Raw genomic sequence first — 14,800 nt, 5'->3', positions numbered from 1 at the left:
ACTATGACATACCAACCAATAATAACCATTGGGTTTGCAATTTAAAAAATGATTGTTAATAACAAAACCCTTAAATATGAATTCAACATCTTAATATATATTGAAATTCAATATATTAAATAAACATTTAAAAATGTTGAAATACTTTCTTATATTAAACCCCTACATTATAAAACACCTCTCGATACAATAAAGCAATCACAAAATATGCAATTTTTCATATAAAAAAGGTTCTTTCTTATTTTACTTTTCAAATAACCATATATAAAATAAAAGAAATGTCCAAATCCCTTTATCACTAACCTTATTGCATTTCCAACAAATTTCACACAAACATACAATACTGTTCAAAATACCTTGCGTGAATACCCCACGCTTAAAAAAACCACAATTAAAACGGGGTATAAGGATATAAAAAAATACCTAACCTAAAACCCCAGGCTATAAAAGAAAAGAGAAAAATACCTTGCCTAAAACCCCAGGCTATAAAAGAAAAGAGAAAAATACCTTGCCTAAAACCCCAGTTGCGGTTTTGAGAACCGAATCCATATGGTTGGAAACTTCTGGTTTTCGAAGGAGGTTCGGGTACCTTCGTTTCGTTTCACGTCAAATTCAGGGAAGTGGACGTTCGTTTCACGTCAAATTCAAAGAATCTTCTAGGACTTCTTGACGCTAAATAAATGGAAATAGATTAAAATACCCGTAACCCGTCTATATCTTCATCTTGTTTGATCATCTCTCTTCGGGAAATCTATTCTAGCTCTGATCATCTTCGGCTGTTATAGCAACCCTGTCAAGCCCAGCATCACGGAACTTCTCAATTCTGTCATCCGGGGTCCTCGATATATCTATTCAAGTGGTAATCTTCTGCAAAATGGCTTCATATACCTCTAATTATGGCGGAGGATACCGCAGCACCAACCAGGGTTTTGGTTATGCTTCGTGGGATCTACATGCTCTCAAAAACCTCAGAAAGATCAGCCCTACTGTTCAAAATCATCTGAAAAGGGTTTATCTATCGCTCAGCGCTGCCCTTGTTGCAGCAGCGGTGGGGGTTTATTTACATCTTCTTTGGAATATTGGTGGTCTCCTCACAGGGCTTGCTTTCTTGGGCTCTCTAGTCTGGCTTACGTCCATCCCTGCTTATTCATATAATGAGGTATTAATCACTTTTCCCCCAGTTCAGTGATTAATTATTATGAGTGGTCTGTGATGTTACGGGCTGTAATTGTGTGTTTTTACAGAACAAACGGGTAATGTTACTTATGGCAGCCGCTCTACTTAATGGAGTTAGTCTTGGACCACTCGTTGATATAGTTATCAATATCGATCCCAGGTAAATAATAAGTCTCGATTCTTTCAATTGAAGTTTCTTTGGAATCTTAAGAGGCTTGGATATCAAACGTGGTTGTAGCCTTTGAAGTATGCTAAATTCCATTAATGATATACAATCAGTCCCTTCTGTGTCCTGATTTGAGAGAAGAGAGGACTACAGTGGATCAAAATAAGTCTAGGGCTGATCTGAGACCTGTTTTTTTCCATAAAGGGATTTAGCAAAATACCGATAATTGAGCATGTCTAACCAGCTCAGGACCAAGGCTATCTAGAGTGAGGAACAGCATTAACAACATTACGAACATATCAAAATATAGATATTTTCCACCAGTATAATCTTTTATGGCGTAGGCTAATCCTACGATTCCAAATTTCAATCAACATTGATCTAGAGCGGAGTAGTGTCCTCTATGGGGTGGTCTGTGGCAGCTTCATTAGCTTGTGCTGCTTCCACTGTTACCTTTCTCTGCTCCTCTTCCTTTGCCGCTGCAGGCCTCTCAACCTATTCTGGTTCCTCACTTCATGCCTCCAACCTCCATATGGTTGTGAATAAGTTACTGTATTTTCTTGGTCCAATTGGTCTAATTTGGTGAGGATAAATTTTGCCGGGTGTCCCTTATTTTGACGGTTATAGTGACGAAGAGCTTCAAATATACGCTATCTCTGCTCTTAAAAAACCAGTAGCTGGAACCAAAGGAAATATCGCCTCATTACTACTGGATGTCATACCCCCTTTTCCCTTGAATCTTTTCAATTTCGTCTACTTCCTGTTAAACTTTGTAAAAAACTGACTGTTATATTCTGCTGCCTCTGCCACTGCTGAAGTCATCGCCCTGTTCAAGTTTCTCCGAGTCAGGGTTGGGATCTCCTTGCATTTCCTCTGCAGAGACCCTGGCTGCTATCCTCCTGCCAAATGCGCTTTTGCTCGCCTTCCTTTCTGGCAGAGAATTCACGAGTTGACTGCACATCGTGAATTCCAAGAAGCCCAACTGATCTTGGTCCACCGAATTGGCAACCTGAGACAAAGACCAAAAGTCGGAGGAGGGAGAGCAATATTGGCAATCAGTTCTCCGAGCAGATTAATCCAAAAACCATTTCACTAGTGAATTGACAGAACCTGCTTCTCCTCTCGAGTGCCCATTTTCCCTTCATATGCTATCATCAATGTGTGATCATGTCAATTGCCCCCTCCTCCTCCCTTTTAGTCGACACGCGTTTCATTCCTTTCTTGCCTCCCTAAGATCCCATTCAGGGGGTAGTGAATGGTTGTTAATTTATTGCATTTGACAATTAAAAATAAAATAAAGTAGAATTTGCCAAGTCTAAAGTGATTTTGCTGAATTTAATTACCACAAAATTTGGTGAATTCAGTGGTCACAAATGTAATTCAATTGCAAATTTTAAGTATAAGAGTATATGATGTTGATTACCATCCACTGGGATCAACTTAACATATGATGATGATTGCTGTTCATTGAGACCAACCTTGGCATATTGAACCTTAAGAAATGAAAAGGGATTAATTGGTTTGCTTGAATAATTTTTTATGATCGAAAGAGTGGAGAGGTTATTTTTAAATCTTTTTGGTTTCGATGAGTTAACAAGTTGTGAGATCTAGCTTGGGGTTAATGATCTCTTTATGGTACATTAATTTTCTTACAAAATTTTTGTAATTTAACTACTCATATATTGATTAATATACATTTTTACATTCTTTCCAAGCTAGTCATCAAACATCAGATGAATCTATCTGTGATGTTTCCCAGTATTATCAGAACTGTTCATAATATTATCATTCTATCTAGTAAACAGTATAAATATAACAAATACTGTTTCAGAGACCAAGATGTGCCAACCAGCATACTATTATATAGAGAGGAATGAAAAAATTGCTATAGCCTAGTGACTAACATAAAAGATAAAGCAAAAAAGAACCTAGAACATTCAAAGAATCCTCCGAGAATGTGTCCGCATGTATGTACACTGGATTGGTGTCAGTTCGGTACTCAGTAATTGGTGTCTGTCGGTCCCAATAGGCTTCCTTTGCTGGAAATTTTGCATGATCATGATCTGCCTCTGCTAGCTGCAGTAAACTTGTTACTCCTAGCATTTGACAAACACTTGGCCTGCTTCCCAATTCATTTTTTTCTAAGCAATTCAGACCACTCCAATAGTTATAGGCAGAGAGTTGAGGAAAGCCTACCCTCCTTTCCCTTCCCTCCCAACTCATTGCAGAGCTCACAAGAGTTCAGGGTTGACCTCCAAAACCAATCCTCCAACAGTCCTATAAAAGATTGTTTTCTTGTTGTAAATGAAAACATGACATCTGAAAATCATTGAAAATAAAAACCCCTTTGTCTACATGTTGTGGAGGAAATGGAATATTTATTTTACCTCATAAAGCAAATAGGTGATGCGATAAGAAGAGCGGTGAAACAGTGCTATACCAGGCAGCTCCGAGCACTATCAAATAGAATGGAGAAAACACAGAAGAGACGGTTAAAATACTTATTGAATACGTATCTTTCATGAGAGTTAACATCACTAAGAGGTTTGCCCTTCATGCCAGAATTGAATTCCATGGTGTCATCATTCCTTTATCTGCTCGAATCCTCACTAAGAGGCTTGCTCTTCATACCAGAATTGAACTCCATGGTGTTATCATTCCTTTATCCGCTTGAATCCATTATACCCATATAATGGTGGTTAATGTGCAGGGCATGACTTGCTCTTCCCTGTCTTGCTTGACCATCATGACTTGCATTTGCCAACTGTTCCTCAAAGGGACAGGCATCCATCATGTCATCCGATTGCCTTGGGGGTAATTTTCTCTTACTTTCTGTTTCTTCATTCAATCACAATTCCCATTTAAATTTAGATGTAATATACTATAAATTGTATCAATATCCTGTAGAGTGGCTTCTTATTTTGGTTTTCCAATGTTTTAGCCAAGTATTAACATCTTCATATCACCCTCTCCTATGCACAATAACCTTAACTGGAATGTGAAGCAATGCTAGAAACCCTCCTTCATGTTAGTTATCTTGTGCTTATACGTTAGGTACCCAATCATAGCTATGCTATCAATTGGTGGATAGGGTCAATTGGTTTTTATTTCAAGTTTTAATTTATGAGGATATGCTTATCTTCCTCCAAGATTCTCTCATACATGAGAACCTTGATATAAAAATAAATTGAAATTTAAAATGCTCTAATGCCCAAGTGTACAAAAATTAGTTAAATACCCATAATTCTCTTTCAATGGCTAGACCACAGTGCAATGGAGCCTAATTCTCTTTGTTGAAGCTAATGGCAAAATTGACAAAAGTTGTTGGCACTGCAAATTGTTTTAGACTTTTATTGTTGGCTTCTTACAACATGAGAATGAATCAGGTAACTTCTCAAGTCTTTGCCTTGATGTTCCTTTCTAATGTTTTGTGTGTTGATATGATGATTTTGCAGTGTTCTGGCAACAGCCTTTATTGGCACAGGCTTGGCATTTGTGTGCTTTTCGGGTGCTGCTATTCTTGCTCGGCGCAGGGAATTTATATTTCTGGGAGGGTTATTGGGGTCAGGTATTAGTATCTTGCTATGGTTGCAGTTTGCATCAGCTCTTTTTGGTGGCTCCAGTTCTATCCACATGTTTGAGGTAACTGTAATCTTTGCCTTGCCTGCATTATTTAAACGTCAATGCCCACATTGAAGTTTTACAGTAAAACAAGCTTTCCATGCACGTTTTTTATGTTGCTTGTTATGTATAAATTCTGAAATACTGGGTTGATACTTCTTCAACATATACTCTGGCACAACATCTGTGTACTCTGCAGAGAAGTGTGTCTGTGTGTTTGCATGTGTTCTCATGTCAAAGTATTTTTTTTATATATATTTTAATTTTCTCTATGTTTAAATGGAAACCGGTTATTCATATGAAGCTGTTCAAAAACGTTAGAATGGCTACCTCATGAAATTTGATACTGATTGGAATTTGGCACATAACAGATTCTGGGTTAAGATGGATCTGTGCTAATTAAAGATAAATAACTCTTAAGCTTTGATATAAAACAGGCTTCTCTAATTCTTTTCAAATTTTGAGGAATATTTGTAATAATTAAAGGAATGTAGAAGCATCCTTTGGGGAGATTGACTGAGGTTCCCCAATCACTTGTCTACTATTGTTTCCTCACTTTTTATTATATGAATTTGAAAGAGATGATACCAGGTACACTGTACAAATCTCAGGCAATTTTGGTAGGGTTGACCTAGAACCCAAGTTAAAGAAAGTTTGCTCTCTGCAGTGCCACGCCTCATATTCACAGGCTCCTCGAAGCATGCCAGAATTGATTCCCCTAAGACCTGGAACCGAGTCAAGGAAAGTTTGCTCTCTCTGCAGTGCAGCTCCTCATATTTACATGTTTCTTGAAGCACTTCAATAAAAGTACAGAAACCTATAGTTGTCAACTCATTGTACCTGTCATCCTCTTCTTAACAGCATCCAGACTTTAATTTGAATAGCAGCTAGACGTTCCATGTGATTCAGATTTAGTTATCCCTTTGATATGAGATGCACGTTTCAAAAATGCTGACACAACACAGTTACTATCGAGTTATAGTTAAACCTGAGTTGATTGATGCCTCTAATACATTATATGAATAGTGGTGTCCTCAGGTGTTTCCTCTATCATCATTAAAGTGTAAATATACAAGCGATTTTTGAAATATTCAGCAGCAGTCATTTCTTGGATTAAAAAAAATGTAGAGAATATTTGCAGGCTAAGAAACTATAGCAGCAATTAGCACTGTATCCAAACCTCGAAAAACCACGTTTCTGCTGTTCATTGTGTAGAGGCTATAGCATGTCTATATTTATTCTCAGCAGTATAGGGCAATTTGTTATGAACTCATTGCAACCATCAATAAATTTTGATCTTTATCTAGATTGCAAGTGCTTGTACATCTCTACTATAGTAGGGGTTTGCTTTGTTTTTTAAAGGTTTTGGTGGATTTGTTTTAACTTTTAACTTGCTGTCAATGCAGATTTATTTTGGCCTTCTACTATTCATTGGGTACATCATTTTCGACACTCAGATGATTATTGAGAGGGCAGACCATGGAGACCATGATTATGTCAAGCATTCATTGGAACTCTTTACCGATTTTGCTGCAGTTTTTGTTCGATTGCTGATCATAATGGTAAGTTATAATGATGGCTAAATAAATATCTTTCCTTTTTTCAGATGTGAGTAGGAATGTCTCATTTTGCATGATGTTTTCTCACATCGGCCTTACTTCAGACAAGAAATGCAGCTTCGAAATCTGAGAAAGAGAAGAGGAAGCGAAGAGATTGAATCAGAGACTTTCTTTTCATGGGGATTTGTGCAGGACAAACCGTGTGCATATTTCTGTTTAGAACCTTGTAGTGGAAATCCCACCATGCAACATGTAAAGTTGTTTTTTGATTTTCGATTTTATAGGAAGATATTGTTAGCGATTACAGATTAGTCTGTATATAAAAAATTCTGATGCTTTTCTTGGGGTAATCTGTATTATTACAGGATGATTTGTATTATTACGGGATGGAAATGTGAAATATCAAAACTTTTGTAATTGTCGATTATGTGATGATGAAGGTTATGTCGGTCTGGGTATCTTTAAAGTTAACTGCATTTTCATTTATCTTTTGGATCACAATTGACTTGTTTTAATCCTATTCAAAGTTTAGATACTTTGTATTTCTAGACGTGCTCCTAGTAGATTCACATCAACACCACAGCAGATAAAGAAATCGTACCTTTGCACCAAATTCAATTTGACCAAATGTGATGGTGTGAATTTTGCGATTTTTGCATGTTTAGATTTGATGTACTTCGCGAGTTTCACTATCGATTGTGTTTAATTTAATTTCAATTAAATCCAAACTGTTGGAGAGATGCCAGTACTTGTATAGAAACTAATTCATTGGTGTTTGTACAAAAAGAAAGGGATTGATCTATTTGTGTTTGTGCAAAAGAAAGGGATTGATCTATCACCTTTTTTCCTTTTCTGGCACTGGATTTCTAAAATCCAGTATTGTGGACTCTCAGGGGCGTTAGTTTTTTCTTTTGGAGTGATTTTTGGACATCATAAATTCATTTTATCTTTATCTTTTTGAGCAGAGAGCCATTAAAATTGTTTTTGTTCGCAAAAATAATTTTTTTTAAAATCTAAAAATAACTAACTATACAAAATATTTAAATAATGTGGGCTAATAAAAAAAATTTCACATGAAGAAATTAGTTGAAATTTTGCTCATTAGGCCAAAATAAAAATTTAATAAAATCTAAAAATAAATAATTATACAAAACATGTAAATAATGTGGGCTAATAAAAAAATATAAATGTGAAGAAATTTTATCTTTCTCGGCTCATGTTAGATCTGTATTTGAAATGGATCTATGTTGATTTAAATTTAGAGAAAATTTATGGTTGTAGAAGAAAATGGGAAATCTGCAAATTAATGTACAAATGCTGATTTAAATTTAGAGAAAATTTATGGTTGTAGAAGAAAATGGGAAATCTGCAAATTAATGTACAAAGTATGATGGTTTACGTAATTCAGAATTTGCATGACTTTTACTCAGAAATAAGGAAAACCATCTATGCTGGTTTAAATTTAAAGAAAATTTAATGTTAAGAAATGCAAATTGGATGGTGTGCCCATATCTATGCAAAGATAAATAAAAATCAATGAACCAAATATGATGGATTATGTAATTCACAACTTGCATGATTTTTGCTCAGAAATAACTTTTAATTAGGAATAAGGAAAATCATTCACATCATGGATGCTCCATTATAATTTATTGAAATGTGAAAGTCAACAAATTATAATCTTAATATAGCTTTATCTTTGGGACTTTAGAGAGACTGTTCCATGTAATTTAAAAATAAAGTGCCAAAAAACCAATCAACCAAAATGTGAAAGAGAGAGACTGTTCCATGTAATTTAAAAATAAAGTGCCAAAAAACCAATCAACCAAAATGTGAAAGTCAACCCATCAGAATCCTAATATGGCTTTATCTTTGGAACTTTAGAGAGTGATTTTTTCTTAATTTAAAAATAAAGTGCCAAAAAACTTTTGGAAATTTAATTTGAAATTTTCTTGTCAATAATTTAAATGGTAGTGTTGTTACACCTAGTAATTAAATCTACCTTACAGTATTGTGATTATGAAAATCTCTTTTTAAGACTCTTCAAATTTGTTTGAAAAACAAGATTGTAGTCTTTTGAATTGTGGGTTTAGAGGTGGAAGATCACTTGAGGTGGAGATATTGACTTTAATTTTTAGTTACATCATGTCACCTTCCTACCAATATAAAAGGATAGTTTTCACATGAACAATGTGAAAATGATATCTAACTTTTGATGATAATACGCTTTTTCATAAGGCCAGAGAAGTTGAGCAATTACAAATCATACGAAAACAAAATGAATTCCTCTTTTCGCTGTTCACTTAGCTTTTGTGAAATAAACCTTGAAGGTGTACAAACTAACATTTCCAAGATTAGGAGAAATAAATATAAATCTAAGAAAATTCATACTTCATTAGGATGTATGTACTAAAATGGAGAATTACAACATAAGAGAGAAATTCTCACTAAGAATTTGCTTCCACAACTTCTCACTAAGATAAGCCTCCACCACTGTTTTGCATGTGTTCCATTCAATACACTAAGGTATAAATAAAGATAGTTCACAAAGCCTTCCAACTCATATTTCTAGATAATCATGGTAAATGTAAATTAATGATATTATAAGAAAAGTTCCTCTAATTCATAAAGGAGTCTTTGTTACTCATGCGTTGTACCCCTAAAATAATAATAACAAAAGTTGAAATTTTACAAAAATGTTAAATAATAATAACAAAAGTTGAAATTTTACAAAAATGCCATTCAAGACATGTGGTCTAGTGTCCCAATAAAAAAATCAATTAGTGGAGTGTCAATCACACTCTATGCATAGATTTTTAAGAGGTAACAATTGCCAACAGAGATTCTATTAGATTTTTAAGAAGTAACAATTGTCAAACTAGATCTTGTTGAAAAATGTTTAACAAGTAACAATTGCCAAAATAGATTCTATTAGATTTTTAAGAACAATTGTCAAACTAGATCTTGTTGAAAAATGTTTAACTAGGTTCGGTCTTCATAAATACGAAATGTACTTTTGATTTTTGTATTTTGTAAAATGAAAGAAAATTATTATTGTTATTTTTGGAGCATTAGTTTTATGCTCAAGGTTTTTTTAGAGGTCAAGTACCTATGGAGTGCTTCTAGGGTTTGTTCTTGGTCAAGAAGTCAAAAGAGTCATTGTCATAAGTTGAAGACCCCATCAAACACATTGTGACTTGTATTGTAAAGAAAATAATTTTTGAAATTAAAAGAGTCAAAATACTCTTCAAGACCAAGTCAGCTTGGTAGTTGAGAAGTCGGTCACTTTTCATCTCATTCAAGCGAAGTAGAAGCAGAAAAAGGCAAGGGAAGAAGGAAGGATGAAGAAAGAAGTTTCTTGGGCTAATTCTATCTCACACGTGTGAAGAAGGAAGGCTAGGGTTTGCTACTTTAAGGTCAAAATTCTCTATTTGTTGGAAGATGATCAAAGTTGTTGGAAGAAGGATTTACTAGGTCACTTTTTAGCCCTAGGCAAAGAAGCAAAGCAAACGAATTTGATGGGAGGCCTTGCAAGGCTAAATTTCACTCACACGTGTGGATGCAATAACAGTCGCAGGGATTGAAAATTTCAGCCTTGTAGTTGGGAGTCGAAGTTGTGATGTTGGAAGAGATTTGGTTGGGTTGACTTGGAAAAGGAAGCACATCGTCAAGAGAGGTTAGACTCGGTCTTAGAAGGGTCTTGGTCTTGGTTTAGGGGTATTGGAATTCATCAATTGAAGAATTTATAAGAAAAAATATATATAAGTTTTCCTTTCAAGTGGAGAGGTTTTGGCCTTGGCTTGCAGCTTATATCATGTGTTCTTATGTACTATTATTCTTGGTTTTGGTAGTTGTTTGATGATAAACAAACATAATAATAAAATAAAGCTAATAAGTAAAAAAAATGAAAAAGATAAACAAGCTCTTATCATAGAAAGAGAAATCATCTTAACTACAACCCTATATATTTCTCAACATGGTATCAGAGCTAAGGTTCGCTAAGGGCATGATGAAGATATCTGCTACATTGAAGAAGTTCCTAAAGAAGTGTACGAAGGTGGCAAGTCATCTCAAGAAGGGCATCAAAGAAATATGAGATCTCTTATTTTTTCTTAAGAAGAAATTGACCAAGACATCTACAAAGGTCGAAGGACTATTCTTAGCACTCACTAGCACATTTCAAGATGAGAATATTTGGGTATTTGATAGTAGAGCATCAAGGCATATGACTAGTCAACACTAGCAACTAAAGACATTATCAAAAGGAAAATCCTTTAACTTCGTAGACCTTGGTGATAATAAAAACTACCATGAGAGAGGAATTGGATCAACTTCACTGGAGCTAGAGAATGGAGGAAATATTCATCACAACAATATCTTATTTGTTCCAAGTTTGTGCAAGAATTTACTTTCCATTTCATGTCTAGAAGATAAGGGTGATAGAGTTGCTTTCATTTATGGAAAGGTTGTAGTATGGGGTAAAAACTCATGCATAAAAGATGTAAGAATGATTGGGACTTGTGAAGGAAGATTTTACATATTATTAAATCCCCTCGCTCAAGCTTTGGTTTACATTGAAGTTAGCCCATGTGAACTTTGGCATAGAAGATTTGGTCATCTTCACTACAAAATCTTACCAACCTTAAATTCAATAATGAATGGCATCCACGAACTAAAAGAAGATCATGGAATATGCAAGGGATGTGCATTGGGTAAAAACACCAAAAGACTATTTGGAAGTAGTGCTTTAAGGTCAAAGAAAATCTTGGATCTTATTCATTTTGATGTCTGTGGTCTTATGACTCTAGAGTCACTTGGAGGCCATCTATATTATGTCACTTTTATAGATGGTCATTCAAGGAAAACTTGGGTTTATTTAATGATATCCAATGATGAAATATTTATTAAATTTCAAGAATTCAAAGCCGAAGTAGATAACCTTAAAGAATGGAGAATCAAAATTTTAAGGTCTAATAATGGAGAAGAAAGTGTAAAAGCCATGCTACATGATCAAGATTTGTTGAAATTTTTGTGGGGTGAAGCTACGAAGACAGTTATATACATACAAAATAAAAGTCCCCACATGTCACTAATTAACATCTCTTGAAGAATCATTCACTAGGAAGAAACTAAGCATAAATCATCTCCAATTTTTGGTTGTCTTGTCTATATTCACACACCGAAGGACAAAAGAAAGAAGTTAGATCCTTCAGGCATGAAAGGAACATTTGTTGGCTACATTAATTCCTCTAAGGCCTATAGGATCTACATAAAGGAGGGACACCGAATAGAAGTTACTTGAGATGTAATATTTGATGAAAGTATCGCAGTCAAGAAATCAAAGGATCTCTCTATGGACTTTGATGATGAAGAACTTCCTATATTTGAAGAGGAAGGTACTAGGAAAGAAGAACCAAACCATGAAGATGAAGGTCACAGTGAACCTATACAACTTGTGGTAATCCCCGAGACTAGAAAGATACCTAATTGGTTAAAATCTACTCTACCAGATGCAAAGGGACATGGAGCAGCTAAAGGCATATCTAGAGAAAGCAAGAAGCCCAAGAGATATTCTGGGTATACAACATATATGAAAAAATTAACAGAACTAGAGCCATCCACTTTTGAAGAAGTTGTTAGTCGTCAAGAATGGAAAGATTCCATAAATGAAGAATACTTATAAATAATGAAGAGTGGGGTATGGAGGATCGTACCTAGGCATGAAGACAAGTGGATTTGCAAGATTAAACATGCGCGGATGGAAGTATTGACAAATATAAGACAAGATTTGTGGCTAGGGGCTTCTCTCAACAAGGCATTGATTATGAAGAGACATTTTCTCCGACAACAAGGTATACAATTGTACACTCACCAGTCTCTTTGGCAACATCGATGGGATGGAATATACATCAAATGGATGTCAAGACTACATTCTTGAATGGCACAATTGATGAGGAAGTCTATATAAAGCAACCCTTGGGATTTGAAGTTAAATATAGAGAGGCATATGTTTGCAGGTTAAAAAAATCATTAAATGGCCTTTAGCAAGCACCAAGGGCATGGTATGCAAGGATGGATGCATATCTACAAAGAATGGGCTTCACAAGGAGTTAGGTTGATCCAAATATCTATATCAAGGTTGTGAATGATGAACCTCTAATAATTCTTCTATGTGGATGATCTTCTCGTGACAAGTGTAGAAGGTCGAATCCAAGAATGAAAGAAGCAACTAGCAACAAAATTCAATATGAAGGATCTTGGGATGATGCACTATTATTTGGGATTGGAAGTATGGCAAGGACATGATGAGATCTATCGAGGTCAAGGGAAGTATGTGATCGAGATATTGAAGACATTTTACACGATGAATTTCAAATTGATGATAACCCCCATGATCACAAACTTGAAAAGGTTACGGAGTTCTGAATCAAGCCCAGTGGATTTGACCATGTATAGACAATTGATTGGTTCACTAATGTACTTGGTGAATACTCGACCAGACAAATGTTTTGCATTAAATTTTTTAATCAATTCCAAGTTGAGTCGAAGCATGATCATTGGATAATAGCTAAGCACAATTTGAGATATCTGTAAGGTACTATCCACCACTACCTCAAATATGAAAGGAGGAATGATTTCCACTTGATTGGAGACACATATTCTGATTGGGGTGGTAGTGAACAGGCTGGAAGGAGCGCTACATGAGGATGTTTTAGTTTGGGATCCTCCATGGTCCCATGGATGAGCAGGAAGCAAGAATCAATTGCTTTTGGTGTTGAGGTTGAATATATTGCATCCTTTGAAGCAAGCAGAGATGTTGTTTGGTTGACAAAGTTGTTGTCCGACTTATTTGAAGGACTAATGGACCCTACAATGATACATTCTGATAACACCAATTGTATAATATTTTCTGAAGACCCGATGTTTCATGGAAAGACATAATATAAACAACAAGTATCACTACATTCGAAAACTAGTGTAGGATGGTGTGTTACAGCGAGGATATATCTCCACTTATGAACAAGTAGTTGACATTTTGACAAAATCTTTTCCTAAAAAAAAGCTTGTGTATTTGAGAGACAAGCTTGGATTAGTTGATATATCCTCCCTAGTTGAGGGGGAAAGATAGGCAAATCATTCTTGTCTTCGCTTAGGAAGATAGAATGGAGGGTTGGGTAAACATTTGGCATTCGATACTCTTTGAGAATGAGGTAGGGCATCTAAGATAAGAGCAGTCGAGGAACGAAATACTATGAGGACTAGCTATCCAACATAAGAAGAATCCAAGAATAACATACTCTGTGAACACTCAGGTGGTGTATGTGCCTTGAGAGACAATGATGATAGTGTCTATAAATCATTGGTTTCGCTAGCACTGTGCTCTGACTTTGTGGAGAGATAGAGATGTTAGTTAAGATCTTGCTATGTGACATTGTTAGTTGTTATGATTCTAAAAAATGGGTTACCAATCCGACTCTTCTTATGAGATCTCTTCAGATTGAAAATTATCATGTACCATTTACAAATACCTCCCTAGTTAAGAGGGAGTGTTGAAAAATATGTAACTAGGTTCATTCTTCATAAATATGAAATGTACTTTTGATTCTTGTATTTTGTAAAATGAAAAAAAATTATTATTGTTATTTTTGGATCGTGGGTTTCATGCTCAAAGTCTTTTATTTTAGAGGTCAAGCACCCATTGAGTGCTTCTAGGGTTTGTCCTAGGTTAAGAAGTCAAAAGAGCCATTGCCATAAGTTGAAGACCCCATCGGGCATGTTGCACACATTTTATCAAAGTTCCAAGGAAGTAGATGTACCAATTTTTTCAAAGGATCAAGATCATTAACCATCAATTTTTGGGTAATTGTAAACCCATTTTGTGAATTTTTAATGTAAATGATGCTAGTAAGATCGTGTATGTGTGTAATAACTTAGGTAAGCCTATTATTTTAGCGATGAATTTCATCCTGGTAGGTTTTTTGTTTCACTGATTCACTTATGTTTTTAAACATAAATGATCGACATAGTTTTTCCCTCCAGCCTCACCTCAAAGCTACAATGAAATTTATCGTTAAAGTCTTAGGTGAGTCTTAGTGTTTTAGTCGAGTCTTTTGTAAAATTGATTTGAGAATAATTTAAGCTAATTGGCTAAATTGTTTTATTACAAATCACTTGGTCTACTAGATCATATTGTGTCATAGAATTGGGTAAATTATTTGAGGTCTATAACGAACGAGTATTTCTCTTTTGAGGGTTGAATTATGTAAAATCTTATGTA

At 35.2% G+C, this 14,800-nt stretch overlaps 1 protein-coding gene across 1 annotated transcript; it reads left to right on the top strand.

Moving 5' to 3' along the window:
• Positions 1-502: 502 nt before the first annotated feature.
• Positions 503-6,939, top strand: LOC149266823 (bax inhibitor 1-like). The gene is made up of 5 exons (XM_089431034.1): positions 503-1,159; positions 1,245-1,336; positions 4,798-4,984; positions 6,370-6,525; positions 6,627-6,939. The coding sequence occupies exons 1-5, from the start codon at positions 875-877 to the stop codon at positions 6,678-6,680; spliced, it is 774 nt and encodes a 257-aa protein (XP_089287160.1). The 5' UTR covers positions 503-874; the 3' UTR covers positions 6,681-6,939.
• Positions 6,940-14,800: the final 7,861 nt, after the last annotated feature.

The sequence above is a fragment of the Pinus tabuliformis genome, chromosome 6 (genome assembly GCF_031772625.1).
Source record: "Pinus tabuliformis cultivar Carrire ecotype Pingquan chromosome 6, CPIR1, whole genome shotgun sequence".
Taxonomy (NCBI): Eukaryota; Viridiplantae; Streptophyta; class Pinopsida; order Pinales; family Pinaceae; genus Pinus; species Pinus tabuliformis.
This window is presented reverse-complemented; position numbering and strand designations above follow the sequence as displayed.